Genomic DNA, 16258 nt, shown 5'->3' with positions numbered 1-16258 from the left:
AAACCAGTTTTCATTGGTGCTTAGTTTGGTATCACAGCCCTCCTTTCGTATTTGCTTTCATTTGTGCTTTTTTTTCACCCATGGCAAATGGCTCTTCTGATCTTCATTATCAGTTCTTGGAACACAACACTCAGACAGCAACCTTAAGATCAGCCTCTCCTTTGCCTCTGCCCCTTGATAACAAGCTCTCAGGATGCATGTTCGTGAGATAAGTGTTACAGGACACAGGGATGCAGCCATATCCCCTCTCTCAGATACTGTAGCATGAGAATGAGTCATCTTGAATGGGCTCTGTTCACTGCCACGTCCTGTGGGACAGTGCCCGAGACAACCGGTGCCACCAGCTCCCCCAGATGTGAGGAAAGAGCTTTCCAAAGGCCAGTTGCTGCTACAGGAGTGACCATTCCCTACCCGCCCAGCACCTCATCCCCCCTGCCTCTCACAGCCCTTGACTGTCCCTTCTCATCCCTCCTGTCCAGTTCCTCACCTTTCACATACTGAGGTGTCACATCCCACTGGTTCCCCCCTCCTCATCACTCCTCTGGGGCCCTCCATGGCCCGCAAACAGAACTGTGGGGGAGAGGAGAAGGAGGGTCTCCCAGGGGTGCCTGCAGCCCTCCTCATGGGGGTTGGAGAGGGGCAGAAGAGTGCAGCCATGATGTGGCTTGCCCCAGCCCTGGTTCTCTGGTGGTGGAGATGGGGTCCAGCCCCAGTGGGACCAGGGTGATTTGCAGCAGCTGCAACACTAACAGTGCACCGGTACCTACTGCTGGAAAACACACCAAAACCCCCCACCTGCTAAAATCTGGGTGATAACAACCATAGAATCATGGAGTGGTTTGGGTTGGAAGGGACCTTCAAAGCTCATCTAGTCCATCCCCCATGCCATGAGCAGGAACATCTTCAACTAGATCAGGTTGCTCAGAGCCCCGTCCAGCCTGGCCTGGAATGTCTCCGGGGATGGGGCATCTACCACCTCTCTGGGCAACCTGGGCCAGTGTTTCACCACCCTCATTGTATAAAATTTCTTCCCCATGTCTGGCCTGAATCTCCCTTCCTTCAGTTTAAAATGATTCCCCTTGTCCTCTCGCAACAGGCCCTGCTAAAAAGTCTGTCCCCATCTTTCTTATAAGTCCCTTTTAAGTAAAGTTCAATCATCCCTTTCCCATCCCCACCCTCCCCCTGTGTTACCTCTCCTGCACTGGGACGTTCCATGCAACAACACATGGCAATTTCTTTAGTTATCTTCTCTTTAGTGACATTTTGGGTGGCATTTAGCAGACAAATAGTTATTACATTACAATTTTCACCTAGTCATTTTGAGAAACAATCAGCTGCATGAGACCAGCAAGCACCCTCAGCCGGGTGTCTCAGGCTTGGGGCGGCATGCCTGGCCCTGCCAGAGGAGCAGAGTGGGGTGCAGCCAAGATGCTCTGCTACTTCTCGTTTCGGCTGATGAAGGTGAGGAGGTCTAACGCTGTGACCACACCAAACACCATCTGCTTCGTGAAGGAACTGCCATTTCCATTGACTGTGAGCACAGAAAATAGCAGTTTAGTGAAACAAAAACAAATAAAAAACAACCACCAAACAACCAAAAACAAACAAAAAACCCAAAACCAAACCAAAACCAAAATGAAACAAAAAGCCATATCAAAACAAGCAAACAAGCGCCCTCCTCACCCCCAGCTTTGCAGAGGCTGCTATTCATTTATTAAAATAAAACATTAATGGATACAGCAGCTGTCTCTGCTCTGCCTCAACAGAAATGACTGATGCAGCCTCAGCCTGGGATCACGTCAGGCAGGTTTTCGCTGCAAATAATGAACCCTTTACCAGAGCAGGAAACTTAATTTCCCAGTTGTTATTACTAAACTTCTGTTCCAGTCCTGTTTCTATCACCACAAAACTTTTCAAGTCAAGCTAATGACACTCCTTAAGAGCAGCAGGGACACACTTTCGTCTCTGTTCTCATAATGTCTTACACTTCCATTAATAAAACAGCACTGCAGCAATTGCTTTAACTATCTGATAAATGTTTTCTTAAATAAAAACTAAACTAGCCACCAGAGTCCAAACACAAGATAAAATGCATGCTCTGAAGGCCTGGGAAGAAAGTAATAAATAAAGGGTTAACCATGACAGCATTAAAACAGCAGCTCTGGAAAAGAAAACAGGTGTTGTTTGAAAACCAGAGCAAGAGGCACTGCATACAGCTGGCCGATATTTTTTGGTGAGTATCATTTAATTTGCAGATACCACTTAATTTATATAAAAAATGTGATACTAATTAGATTTCTGTTATCATATGTCAGCATAGCTGAGAGAGGAAATTCTGCCTGGCATTATTTTTGGTGGGGGAATTTGAAATTTGCATCAAAGGCAGTTTTGAATTACTGACTTTTGTTTGCAACATTTTGTGGGAACATGGCTGGACTTGCAAGCCAGCGTTAGAATCGATGGGGCTATGTGGCGGCTGACCACGGAGGTACAAGCAGAGGGGTTGGGATGTTTGCGCACAGTCGGTTTCGAGGTCCTGAGTTCAGCAAACAGCCCTTTGCTGGGAGTCGATACAGTGCAGTATCACATGCTGAGCACCATAGGAATGCTTTGCATGTTCAGTGTGTGTGTAATCCCATCAAATCACACCCTTTGGCTCTAATTTAGAAGACCTAAACATGGGTCATCTGACTGCTTTTTGATGTTGCTAACACTTTAAACAACGCAACTCCCTCAAGATAAGGCCAAATTTGTACTTGTAGAAGTTTTATGTTATAATTGTACTGCAAAGTTGCATTAGGTCAGATTTGCAGAACAGCATCTGTTACCACACCTGTTTCGGTCAGAGGAGCAACAAGGTGTGACCCCTGCTGCTATGGATGTGTCAGCAACCTAATGTGGTCCTACAGCACATGACTCTAGTGAGTCAATTTGCTTCACCAAGGAGAGGGTGGCTGTACAGTGTTTTGAGAATAAACCAAAGTTCCTGGTACAGCTGCTTTATAGGACTAGTCTAATGGTGCTTCTGAATTGGCAGAGCACCACTATGCCCAGCCGTGATCCAGGTATGGCTTATACACAGATGTCCCAGGCCACACACGAGTGTGTACTGTGGCTCCTGACTCACGTGCCCCACCACAGGGCTTGCCCACAGTCCCACACAGTTATCTTCAGCTTTCTTGACTCACCCTGGACCTCCAGGGTAGGTATCTGATAGCACCCAGCATGCAAGGCCCCTTAGCATATCAATTTACCAAGAACCCCTGGGGCACGCAGGCATGAGGACATCTCTTGGCTGCATCTCCAAGGGTAGCAAGAACAGTGGTGCTGAGAGAAGATGGCACAGCCTCTGGTCATGGACAGCATGAGGTCTTTAAGCAGTAGGATGCAGGCTGTGTAGTTTTTGCCTTTACACCTACATGTCTGAATTCCATCTAAGATTTATCTAACGTACCAGAGAGCTCTTTTCGACCTTGCCGTTGGGATACTGAATCTGTGGAGATCCCTCATGTCCCCCATGTTTCCTCTCTTGCCCACAACCAGCAAGGTCAAAAGACTAAACAAATACTAGAGTCCAGAACCTACATCTGTACAGTAAAGGCACTGTGCTCCAAGCTGCTGCCTGCAGTCCACTGCAGCTGTCAGAGGAGGGGACTAAATGAGATCCAATAATAAATACTTTTGCAACCTCAAAAGTGGGTTTCCATGGAAAGCTGTGAGATGAGAAGAGGGTATGGAGCTGTTGGGTGCTTCAGCATCACCCCTGCATGGGGGGACAATGTAGGTCCCATGGCCAGGATCTGGGAAGTGCTCCTGCAGGACACACATCCCGCAGTGTGCTGGTCCCAGGCTCCTGTGGTTAAGATTGCACCCTCTCAACCCTACGGTGTCAGGAAAGGAAATGGGCAAATAGTTGGCAGTTCCAGGGCTTTGCAGAGCCACAGGGCAGAAATCCTTCCTGCAGAGGCTCAGGGGCTGCACATGTGGAGGAGCTGTGCAAGCTCAGCTTGAGAATTTCCCTCTCCCCTCTCAAACATTTGTGCAAAGTCTGTACAGTGCTCCTGCAGATACCTACACTGGATTTGCTCATATACAACAATAGCAAAATGGTCATTTTCCAGGATGCAGGAAAGCTTCCCAAGGTTGTCCTCCAGGCCAATCTAAAAAGGACAAAAAAAAAAAAAAGCCATTCTACATTTCACTTCACATTGAAAGGACAGCATCAGGGATGCTGTCTCTGTCTGTAGCCCTGAATTCGCAGGGTGGCAGCCAGCTGGACCAGGATCAGACACACCTCACCCACCCACACTGTTCTGGAGAGATGGGAGGGGATGCAGGCAACCTGCAAACCTGCCTTTGCTGTAGCTGAATTACAGCGCTGTTTCCTCCCAGACCAAAGGGCCTCCATGGACCAGCATGGGGTAATGGCTCCCACTCCCCTAAAACACCATCCATTTACCTCACTCCATCTCTGGACGGCTGATGGCCATCCGACCAGCCATCACTCCCCTGCACACCCACAGGACCTGCCCTGTGTCCCATCAGAGCCCGGGCCTCTTGCCCCAGCCCTGCCGAGCCCTGGGAATGTCTGGGCTGTGCTTTCCGAGGGGGACGATCCCTGGCTGGATGAAATCCTCTGGCAATGTCAGAAAGGGGGTGGACATTCACACGCTTTGCCCCTGATGTGAAAGCTTCCACGTCTGAACCCCACAGGCCTGGCAGCATTTTTGCAGGTGCCTATACTTACTCTCATCTCCATGACATCCCCATTGCCTTCCCCATCTCTCTCTACCTTCACCTTTCTGTCTTTTCTCCTAGCTCCTCTCACACCTCAGGGTCATGGTGCAACTTTCCCCCTTCTCTGTCCCCAAAAAGCAGTTGACACCAGTTACAGCCTTAGTGGTACCTTTGAGAACTGGTCATAGATGACCTTCGTAACAGGGTCTGAGAACTGTGCGTTTCCACTCAGCACCGAGGTGAGGGTGTTGCTCAGGGTCACCATTCCCAAAATAAGTCTGCAAGGGAACAGGGAGTTTTCCAAAAGGTCAGACCTGAGGTAAGGCACACATTTAATGTAGGGGCTGAACTGCTCCCCTTGAAGTCAGTGACTAAATTGCTGCTGCCATCAGATTTTTGCTCATCTGAGCAGAACAAGATCCTTGTCCTCACCAAGCTGTTGGTTTAACAGCAGTTAAAGTCTTCTATTGCAGTCCAAGACCCAGCAGCTGCAAAAAGTATATCTTGTGGCCTCTCCAGCTGCTTATCTGAGTGGGTTTCCCACCCAGCCCTTATCTCTCCTCTGGCCTCCCTTTGCTTGTGCACTGAATCAACATCTGCTGAATCCAGTAGGTACTGGATTTGGCATTGACCTTAACTAGCTCACTTATAGGGAGCTTTCTTGATGAATCTTCACAAGGAGGCAGATGATAATATTTAAAAAATATGCATCACAAAATCTAACACAAGAGCCCCGTCACTGGATAAGTAAATGCAGCTTTCTCTTTAGCTTCATCGTGGCTGTTCTTCCCGTGGGAATGGCCATCTCAGTAATGAGTAAAAATAGTTACCCTGATTCAGCAACAACAGGAGCTTGGTCATATTCCTTCTCCTGGAGGATCTCAATTGCCTTTTGACAGCTGACTTCTGGGAGGAGAATGAGAGGGGCTGAGAGATTCAGTTTCTGCACCTTGATGTTCCACCACCTGTTGGAAGACAAATGGCAGTACCAAGCTGTTACCCTCTGCTGTGCAGCTGTGAGCCTTGTTCAGGGAGGCAAGGCTAGTAGAGGTGAGACCACCCACACAGAGATATTCTGTCTGCCTGCAAAGCTCACCCCATTCCTGTCCCCAAAAGCAGTAACACTACAGTTCCACCATGACCAGGTCTTGTTGAAGCCAAGCTTTCCCCACACCCAGTGTTCATACAACTTCAGAGTCAGAGGCACGGCTGAGGCGAGCAGTCAGCAAGTTGCTGAGCTGTCCTGAATCCAAGGAAGCTACTGAGGCATTCACTTCAAACTCATGAGTGGAGGAGGCCTGTCAGTTTCATTTCTTTAGTTTGCATCCTTGGTCCTCAAAAGGCAGCATTTGCAGCTTCTCCGGGAGAGAGCCTGGCAGAGATGTTCATGTGACTTATGAGGGACAAGCCATGCTTCTTTGCTGGGGACCACAAGCAGCTCCCAACTCAGCTCAGACATTTGTCTTTACAGAAAAGGCCAGGCAATGATAGAGGCCGGAAGGGCCAATAGCAATTCTAATTAGGCATGAGAGGCCTTGGAAATGTATTAAGTTTTTAAGAAATATTTTTCAATAATCTTTGGTTATAGTAACCCAAAGGAGCAGGTGACATCAATAAGGCCTGCTCTTTAACGTGGGACTAGATGCTTTCTAAACAACCAGCTTTTGCCCAGCCACATATCAACTGGCACCAGCAGTTTGTCTGTGATTCCATGACTTGAGGGGACTCTTTCCCCATGGTGTGCTGAGTTGGTAATCTTTTCTGTCCCACAGCTCTGGAAAATGAAAATGGATTGTTCCCTGCCTGAAAAAACCTCGAGAGCCGTTTGAAAGAGTGCTTGCTACAGGAGGGACCCATCTTCCCTCTGGCCCAATGTTCCTTTGAACATCAGTTGTAGAGTAAAGAGAGAAGGTTTTGAATGGGGCTAGATGTCCACCACAGCTGTTCTGCTCGGCAGGGTTTAGGTGGCCTGGACAATGATTGCCACATGGGAGTAGTTCAGCAACTTCAGGACAGAAGTGGCTCCTTTACAGACTTTGACTGGAGAACTTGGATATCTGACTACTCAAAAGAAGGGAGCTGACATTACAGCCTCCCCAGAGGCATCAGGACTTCAGTGCATTTTTTCTAAATACTAAAAGATTACATTTTCCTTTGAAGATAATTTACAGACTCAGAAAGCTGATTCCCTTATCACAGCTTATACCAAAGAAGTTGTCTTACCAAGGCTTGTGTTCCTGGACCTCATTTAGGAAACCGTTTTTTGTCATCCAATTATCATTCAAAAATTTGGACCTAGAAATCACCAACAAAGAGCAAGTCTGAGCCTTCCAGAAGAAGTCGTGCTTTGTTTCATGCACTAGACTGCAACACTGCCCCGGGGCTCCCATGATTTTTGCAGCTGGCTGCTCTTAGCGCCTTTTAAGGTCAACAGGAGCTGTAGGTGCTCAGTAACTCTTAGAAGCACGTCAGCTATTTATCTTCCTAACTTTAGGCATGCAAGTTCAAAAACTATAGCTTGACTGATTCCTGCTCCGTGCAGTAAGTCAGTGACAAGAGGAAATAAAACCAAAGTCCCCCAACACCCAGTTCCTGGTGCTTGCCATGGAGTAGTATGCTATTTCTCCCTGTTGTGCATTTTATTGTGGGTTGGTTTGTTTGTTTGTTTCCTGTGAGCTGCTCCGGGGAGATTCCCAGCTCTGGGCTCACTCCAAGTGCCATGCTATCAGAGCTAGAATCATAGAATCATAGATTCATAGAATAGTTTGGGTTAGAAGGGACCTTCAAAGCTCATCTGGTCCAACCCCCTCCCATAAGCAGGGACATCTTCAACTAGATCAGGTTGGTCAGAGCCCTGTCCAGCCTGGCCTGGAATGTCTCCAGGGATGGGGCATCTGCCACCTCTCTGGGCAACCTGGGCCAGGGTTTCACCACCCTTATTGTAAACAATTTCTTCCTCATGTCTGGCCTGAATTATTGGGGTGGTTCTCCAGCAGCCCACACCACCCGGGCTCAGCAGTGCTAAGCTCATGTCACTGAGGGGTCCCACGGCCCCAGCCCAGGCCATATGCAGAAAGTGTGGGAGGCAGCTGTGGGAGCTCCCACCCCAATGCTGGAAAGCAGGGGAGGAAGCCAGAAACTCACATGTAGTTCCTGACAGAGTCGGGCAGGATGACGACGCAGCGCTGACCTTCCTTCAGGTCCTTGGCAGCCCGCACAGCGACGGACATGGCACTACCCGAGCTGCCGCCTGGATGGGTACCGAGAAGAGAGAGATAAGAGCTGGAGCTGCCCAGGGAGCAGGGCCACAGTCCCAGTGTGGGGGGCACGGTACTGTCCCAGCTAATAGCGCGGTGGCACCCAGGCAAAGCAGTAGCAGAGGTGGCACCTTGTACACCAGGGCAGCTCAAGATGCTAGGAGTGGGAGGACAATCGGCCCCACAGCCTTGTAGGGTTTAGGGTTGGGAAGAGGCAAGGGACAGAAGGGATGTGGATATGGTGGCTCTTGGCCATGGGTTTTTGAGGCAGCATAAGAGTCACCTCAGGAACTTCACGAACCACTTCTTGTGATGATTCTGTGGGCAGTCCAAGGGCTGAAAGATTCAATATGGGGACATTCATACCACTGCTGCCCATGCCATAACCTTCATTTAGGTGAGGAGAAGACCATGCCAAATCTAGAGCTTCTTCCTGACATATTTGGCAATCAAAAATTTGCTTTAAATGCATTGTAAAGACTGAAAAAACCATAAACATTACATTCATGCTTGGAATACCAGGCCAACGTGATGAGAAGACTTAAACACTCCCTGTGTCTGTGTGCACGCATGTGGTTTGCAGCACGTAGGGAAAGCAGGTCCCTGCTTTACGGAGGCAATTCTTCCACTGGTAGTTTGAGTACTGGAAGTCAAACACATTCCACTGTGTGCCAATTACACACTGCATTCAAGGCAGCACGTATTTTACAGCAGGCTAATTAGCACTGGGTCACATTTTTCAAACAAATGAGGAACAGCCCTGAAAAATGCAGTTCAGAGAACATGAAGCTATTCACAAATTATAGTTAAGTTCAGCAAGTGGTTTCTGTTGAAACACAATGACTCTGTGCCTGCTAGGTTAAATCAACATTCATGTGTTTCATTACCAATGGCCTGAAGTTTTTCAAAACTCCCTGGATGTGAGCAGGCAGGACTTTTATCAGCTGTAACTACAAGCCTGCAAATTGTCTGGTCCTGGAGACAAATATATAGCTACCTGCTCAGTGGCAGGAAAAGCTGAAAAAAGGCTGATGCTGCGTTCAGGCTCTTAGGGTACAGGCAGGGTCTCTCTGAGGGCACCTGTTCATTTTGGAAAGCCAGTGGGATCACTTACAGCTTGTTGGCACAGGAAGAAATACTCAGTAAGAACATCTTACACTTTCTTTATTTTCAAACTTTCCTGGTCCAAACCTGGCACCTCTAGTGTGGCAACTGTTCAATGACAGAGTGCAGCCTTACAGAGCTGTTAGTGGAGTGACAGTTTTAGCCCACCTGTCCTGCCCCAAGTCCCATTAATCCTCTCTTCAGCGTGGGTAACACTACACCACACAGAGATGGGCCTGAAGATCCAGTTCCATGCGCAACAGTGCTTCAGTAAGAGGAGAGTTATTGCTTCTATAATTACTGCGGCCCATGAGTCAGATCCCAGACCATGGACTCACTGCCACACGTCTGAAGTCTACAGCAACCTAGCTCAGGGTCCGGCCACTCAGACCTTTAACCTACAGCAGATACAAAATGCAGAGAGCACCTACCCCAAAGCTGTTTGGTGTCAAAAGGATGGTGTTCATGAAGTTTGTTAAAAGAATCAATTGTTGTCATTGATGCTTACCACACAATAATCCCTCATCTCTGATCAGCCTGCGAGACATGAGGAACGAGTCTCTGTCGTTGCATTTATACCACTGATCAACCACCTGAAGAGAAAGCAAGAAGGTTGGGTCTTGGCAGTGTTATTTCAGGCTGTGCCAACCCTCTGAGGCATGCTATGCTATTGACACCTACAACATCTGGCAGCTTTGAGTTGCTTTCCACACTTGTTGAAAGCAAGTGCATTTGTCAAGGCATCCTTGGTTCAGAGGGCGTGACGTTGCTTGCGGGCACCCCTGCCAGCCTTTCCAGCCAGCACCCTTTCCTTGAAGAGCTGGGAATGTCTGACAGGCCCAAAGTTAGGACGCAGAAGAGGGAGTGGTGTGCATGATGTCCTGGGCTAGGCTACACTAATGGTCCAGATTTTACCAGGCAAAATCAGATCCAACTACAAAAACAGTGTTGGGTCATTACATGTCACAGCTCTAAAGCCATGCACCAATAGCAGAGATGTTGTTTACACAACATCAGAAAATAGAAAGAATCTGGGGTCTGTGGTTGTGGGGGACCTTTCTAAGAATGAGGCCAGGGAAGCACAGGCAGCTTGAGTCAGGGCTTTATATCCCTGTGCCTGGTGGCAACTGATAGAATGAAAAGAAGCTTGACAAGAAGCTGTACAACATTCACAATCTATTGTCTTACATGGCTTAGATCTTGTCTTCCAGCCCATAAATGGTGCAGGGTTTCTGCTGTGTGCATGTGGTGCTTACAACAGCAAAGGCTCAGGAAGCACTAACGTGATGAAGAGCAGCCTCAGACTGACCTCTTCTATGTGATCATAACACAAGAGGCATGCACTGAATATTGGTTAGGCTGAGCTGAAGTGGCTGATACAGTGGCATATTCCTCGTTTGCCACTGTGATTGACCTTTCCTCGTAGGTCAGTTATAGTCAGATTTACTCAGAGAGATGCTTTAGGGCTGAGGCCTCAGTTCGCACACAACATCTTGTTCTGCACTGGGAAGGCACACAAGTAGCCTTAGGGATGAGCCACGGCCAGGGGCCAGAGCTGGCTACCTCTGGACTTGGGATCAGCTTGGATGCAAAGCCAGAGATCAAATGGGGGCCTCTTATCACACAGCCACTTACTGATCTGTCAAGGACAGTAGGGATAAAGTCGTGCCCAATGCCCTCCACCTCGATGTTTGTCGTGTTCGTCCTGTTCAACTCACTGGGCAGAGCAACGATGGAGCCATCAGGATCTACACCAACGATCTTCGAGTGAAGGAAGAGGACACAAGGAATTCAGAAACTGTCAACCACACAGCTCAAAGGAAGACATTACTCATGCCCTTAACCACAATGTTTTCCTTCCCATTATATTCATATTCCTATCCACTGGCAGCATGGAGATCTTCCAGGACAGAAGGGTCTTGTTCCCCACTGGCTTTTTAAGAACATCCTAGGTAGAGTTCAGCTGCTGCAGAAGTGACTGGCAGCTTAAAATATTATCACTCTCAAGGTGTTTCTTTTAACCCCTTTGGCAGAGCCTGCTGCTTCCAAAGCTCAACTCTTAGGATAGTGTGAGTGCTCCTTAATCTGCCCCAGTGCAAAGCCAGCCAGCTAGCCCAGACCTGGGGAAACCCATGGCCACAAACATCCATTCTGCATATAGGTGTACTGGCTGATAGTGGCACCTCCCTGGCTGCTTATAGCTCAGTGTGTAGGCTGAGGTTGCCTCCCTCAGCATTCAGCTTGCGAAGGGATGGTGACACTGGTCCACATGCAGCTTCAAGCAGTCAGTGAGGTTATCTCCTGCCCAGGCTCCCCTGTGGCTGGGTCTACACCACGTCAATTTGCTTCTAGTGGACCAGGGATTGCGCACAAGCCTCCCATCTGCCTTGAAGCACAGATTCTGCAGAATGAGCACCTATGACTGATGTCAACCAGACAGCACAGAGTCTTTTGCAGGGGCAGATGAGAAGCACATGCACAGTCTGTGCCTCTCACAGAGGTGCCAGAGCAGGAACTTTCAGCAGCCAGGTTAACCATGAGCAGAAGCAGTATTGCTGTCAGCTGGGCCAGCCACTTCTGCAGGGGATATCTGACTGTCCTGCAAAGGGCAGGGTGAGATTAGTAATGGGGCCATGGAGCCTGTGACTTCTAAGGCACTCGGGTGGATCTAATTCAAGCAGCGCACAACATCAAATTGCTTCCACCAAAAACCAGGCTCGCTGTGAAAAAAACAAATAAGTGGAGACAACAAGTGCCAGTTCAGGTGAGCCATGGGGTTAGGCTTGATCAAAAGCACAGGCAGGAAAACCCAAGTGGGGCAGGACTCCCAGCGCGCAGCCCTGCCTCCCAGCTTACCTTGCATTCCGGGCACTTCTCCTTCAGCTTCCTGGCAACACCAGTGATGGTGCCTCCTGTGCCAGACCCCATCACCACCATGTGGACCTTGCCTGTCAGTTAGGGAAGAGAGAGGCGTGCAGGGACTCAGCATGGCCTCCAGCACAGTCTCCCCTTTATTTAGGGCCCTGCGCAGAGACAGACACTGTGCCCTGCAGCTGCTACAACCCTGTGTAGTTGTAAGTCATGCTAGTGGCCAAAGTGTTGTCCTGTTGAGAAGCTTAGATAAGCTTGCAGGATCTGAGCACAGCTAATATTGCCTCAGCACAGGGAGCTGAAGGTGACATCCAGATCTCCCACTGGTGTCCATGATTCCTGCATCTTTGGCATCTAGTGGCTTAAGCGGGAGGGAGGATCTCAGCACTTTCAAACCAAACCATGATGAAGCAAAGCATGCACGTGAGTAGCAGCACATGTCAATGACAGGCACAAGTTTTCAGCTAGCGTTAGCATCCACAGCGGAGAGATGGCAGAGCTCTGCCGTGGCACCAGTGTCGGTTAGATACAGCACCACTGGCATCAGTCATACTATCCTGAATTAGGACTGGTAGGAGCAGAATCAGAGTCAGTCCTTGAGAGAGATGTTGGGAAAGTTTGAGAGAGCTACATTGGGAAAAGGAAACTTGCAATTCACTGCTGGCAGCCAGTAGGAACAAATCCAAGTATTGTAGTGGAGGGAAGGCTGGGGCTTTCTTGTTCCTGTTGCTACCAAGCTGCTTTACTGTTATGATAACTTCTCTCCAGCTACAGCCCTTGAGTCCCGTTTACGTTTCGCAGTCCTCCCAGTACTGTCAATAAATTTCACTTCTATCTGCACAGACATGGACTGGGATAGTCCTTTAAACTCCCCTAGCTGCCACATCAAATGTCATTAGTCTGTGAAGTTTCAGTCTATTTTGATTTGCAAATGAGTGTGCTAGATCAGATGCAGCCTGTCATGCCCTGATGGACTTATATTCCTCAGTGAGGCCTCTTGGGCATTTTGTGTTCTCAGCTAACAGGTCACAGAGATGTTGTAGCCTCTGAGAAATGAGTTCTTCTTCCTTGGGTATAGCCCGAATTTGTTAAGCCTCTGGTCTCCTCCTTCAGGCTTTTGAAATGGGAGGCTGTAGCAGGGAAGTCTTGCAGGCTCAGGTGGATCTGGAGTGGATTATGTGAAGCTGCCACAGTCTGCGTATCAGTATTATCAAGGGTGCCTTCAACTACAGAGAATCTTTTGGCCATTTCTAGACATTTAGAACAATCAATGACGTAAACCAAGTCTCTCAGAGAGGGCTATAGCCCTCTGCACATCCTCAGCACATAGAAACAGCAGCGCAGACCGTACCTTCACACTGCTCCAGGATCTCCTCAGCTGTGGTGTCGTAATGAGCCAGGGGGTTGCTTGGATTTCGGTACTGTTTATTACAACAGAGAACAGCGTGAGTTACTGTCTGAAGCACAGGTCAGATACCAAACCAGCAATAGCTCCTGATGAGCTTTACCCAAAGCATGCAAAGGCTCCCCTCCCTCCCCCTCCTTGGCAAGAGGTAGACTGCAACCTGGCCAGGCCAGGTCACAAGTATTCCTCCCGGTTGTCACTTTGGGACAGGTTTCTAAGGATTTGTCCACATTGGAAGACGAAGTGTGCCCAAAACCACTCACTCTTTGGCAGTCGGTGACTATTAGTTAGGGAGTGGTGGGGCTGTCCCATACGCCACATCGCCAGGCTTTGTGAGATCTGGTGGTTTTGTTAAAGCGCTAGCTGCTGGAAGCAAGAGAGCTCCTGAGTGTTTTATCTGTTGCTTAAGTAGAAGCATTTTTAGCTTTTTCTGTTGCCCTGAAAAAACTGAAAACACAGTTCCACGATACTCCTAAAAGCTCGGGAAAAAAAAAAAATCCCTCCTAAAAAAAAATTAGAAAACTTCTTTCAAGTATTATTTATATATATATATATATATATACACGCACAATTTTGAGAACTGTTTTGTCATTTAGGGGCATTTGTGGCTGGCAGTGCAGCAAGTTAGGTGGCTGGGAACTGTGGGCCAGAGTAGTTGCCCTGCGTGTACCGAGGGATTTACTACAAGTGGGACACAAGTACAGCACTGAAATATGTGCGCCCCATGTTCACACCCGTAGAGCAGGCTGCTTCTGAAAAACATATTCAGATACTGAGCTCCCTTTTTCTTTAAAGGAGTGGACTTCCCTGACTTTTCTGCACTGTGGGGGCTCCCTACTCATTATAGGGATGCTCCTGCAGCAGGGTCAGACTGGAGGGAGAAGTGCCCTCCTGTATAGTCCCAGTGCTGCAGGAACTGCTGGTGTGAATCACTGGTGCTTGCCCTCTAGAGCATGAGGCTCATTTTTTAAGCAGAACAGAGACTGCTAGCCAGGCATAAAAAGTAGGGTTTTTTTTTTTTTTAGGTCAAAGTTAAATCTGAAGCAGTTTGAGGAGCCTTTGAAGTGTGCAAGAAAACCCAGCCTCGCCCACATCCAGGCTTTGGCAGAAGTATTACAAGTTTGGAAGTGTCCCTTATTGTGTTTCTGTCACACCGTGCTTTACAGAGGAGCGATTCAATTTCAAATACCATAAAACACTGATGAAATCTGCCTCTGTTGCTGGTTCAAATCAAGTCCCCAAACACAAGCACACTTGGAGCACACACTATAAACTGTGTTTTGAAAGAGAGTCAGGGAAGGAATGGTTTTTACCTGGTCCAGGATGTGAGAGTTTGGGATTTCACTTTTCAACTTCCAGGCAACACGAATGTTAGACTCTGGGGCATCAAAGCGCGCACATGGGGTCCTCACAATCTGAACACCCAGAGCCTTCAGAATATCGATCTTTGGGAGGGAAGAGAGTAGATGTTAACGCAAGTGATTCCACATACCGCTGGTAATCCGAACCTGCAGACTCATGGCAGCCTCAGATGCCAGAAGAGCTTTGCACATGGGAGACATTTAGCATTTGGAGACACAATGTCCGATTCTCAGTTATGCTATCTCTGACATCCTCCTGGCACCCAGGAACTTCTGCCTGAAACTGGCACAGGTATTCAAGCCTGGCCTTGTGCCCTGTCCTACTTGGGGGGCAGGAGGGGGGCACAGCAGAGGTAGGTAACACTGTGGTGCTCCTTGGTGCCTGGGGAAAGGGGCAGAGGGAACCAGGTAAGGGAGCAGCATCTCCTGGGTGGTGTGGTCTGAGCCCCTGCATGCAAAGAGGTCTTAAAGCTGTCTTTGCCCCAGCTCTCTTTGTCCCTTCTCTTCCCTCACAAAGAATGGGGAAAGAGCAACTACAAATCAGCCCAAGGGTATTAATTCACAGAGACATGTGGCTGTCGGGAGAAGAGGTAATCAAAAGAGAAGGGTGGGTGAGTGTCAGGGCACCTGGAGGTGAAGCCTATGGCAGCTGGAGGTGCCACCTGATCCAGACTGAGCTTAAGTGAGATTTAGGTTGAAATGAGGGTAGTGACTTGGAGAAGGGCTCAGCTTTTAGCCAAGTCAGGGTCCGGGTCTGCCTTCACTGGCATGCATTCAGCTGAGCAGTTGCCAGACTTTTGGCTCCCCGATGCAAAGGTTTCTGCCATCTCCAGGGCAGCAGTTTCACCCGATCATCAGCTCTCATGCAAATAATTTAACTGCCACACAAGAAAGCAGGCTCAGATAACCATAAGTGTCTCCAGGTTAAAGAAAACGGTAGAGACACAGAGAGACCAAGTGACACATCAGACATCAGAGGGGGAGTTAGCAGGACTGACAGCCGAGTCCCAGCGCCCTGCCTCCCTCTCCTCTGCTCCATCCAGCCCTTGCCCTTGCAGACAGCAAATATTGCTGTATTTCTCTGCAGCCACACACCATGTTTAGCTAATGTGTGACCCCAACTGCACTGCTGACACTAGATGATCAGCCAGGCCATCACAGCATGGGTTTTTTTTTCATCTAGATGAAATCTTAATAACTACAAAGCTATGTCAGTGTGTGCACCAAGGCTTGTTACCCTTTAAAAGAGAGGGCATTCTATCTCTAGAAAGGGTGAAGCAGAGAGAGACAGGGAAGGAGATGTTCCCCAGCTGCAGGGTAATACCATACAGAGCTCTGACCTTTTCCATGCTGATTTTCTCCGGCAAGACAGTGATGCAGCGGTAACCTTTCACTGCAGCCACCAGTGCCAGCCCGATTCCTGGTTGGTGGGGAGGAAAGGCAACTGGTCGACAACAGCATTTAACAAAGCTGACTGATGTATATTGCTTCCTATAGTACTCTTTCCAATGGTGAGCATAACC

At 48.6% G+C, this 16258-nt stretch overlaps 1 protein-coding gene across 1 annotated transcript in view; it reads right to left on the bottom strand.

The window, feature by feature from the left end:
• Positions 1-1436: 1436 nt before the first annotated feature.
• The window catches only part of LOC308045953 (cystathionine beta-synthase-like), a gene marked incomplete at both ends in the record, with an annotated part of 31704 nt that continues 16882 nt past the window's right edge, over positions 1437-16258 (bottom strand). Inside the window, 12 exons of the mRNA XM_080353519.1 lie at positions 1437-1531; positions 4076-4160; positions 4907-5015; positions 5568-5702; positions 6961-7032; positions 7882-7987; positions 9607-9691; positions 10734-10859; positions 11955-12046; positions 13321-13390; positions 14688-14819; positions 16076-16155. Coding sequence (XP_080209645.1) covers positions 1437-1531; positions 4076-4160; positions 4907-5015; positions 5568-5702; positions 6961-7032; positions 7882-7987; positions 9607-9691; positions 10734-10859; positions 11955-12046; positions 13321-13390; positions 14688-14819; positions 16076-16155 — 1187 coding nt within the window. The remainder of the gene's footprint in view (positions 1532-4075; positions 4161-4906; positions 5016-5567; positions 5703-6960; positions 7033-7881; positions 7988-9606; positions 9692-10733; positions 10860-11954; positions 12047-13320; positions 13391-14687; positions 14820-16075; positions 16156-16258) is intronic.

The sequence above is a fragment of the Nesoenas mayeri genome (genome assembly GCF_963082525.1).
Source record: "Nesoenas mayeri genome assembly, chromosome: 1".
Lineage (NCBI taxonomy): Eukaryota > Metazoa > Chordata > Aves > Columbiformes > Columbidae > Nesoenas > Nesoenas mayeri.
Note: the sequence above shows the minus strand (reverse complement) of the source record. Positions and strands in the feature narration are given on the sequence as shown.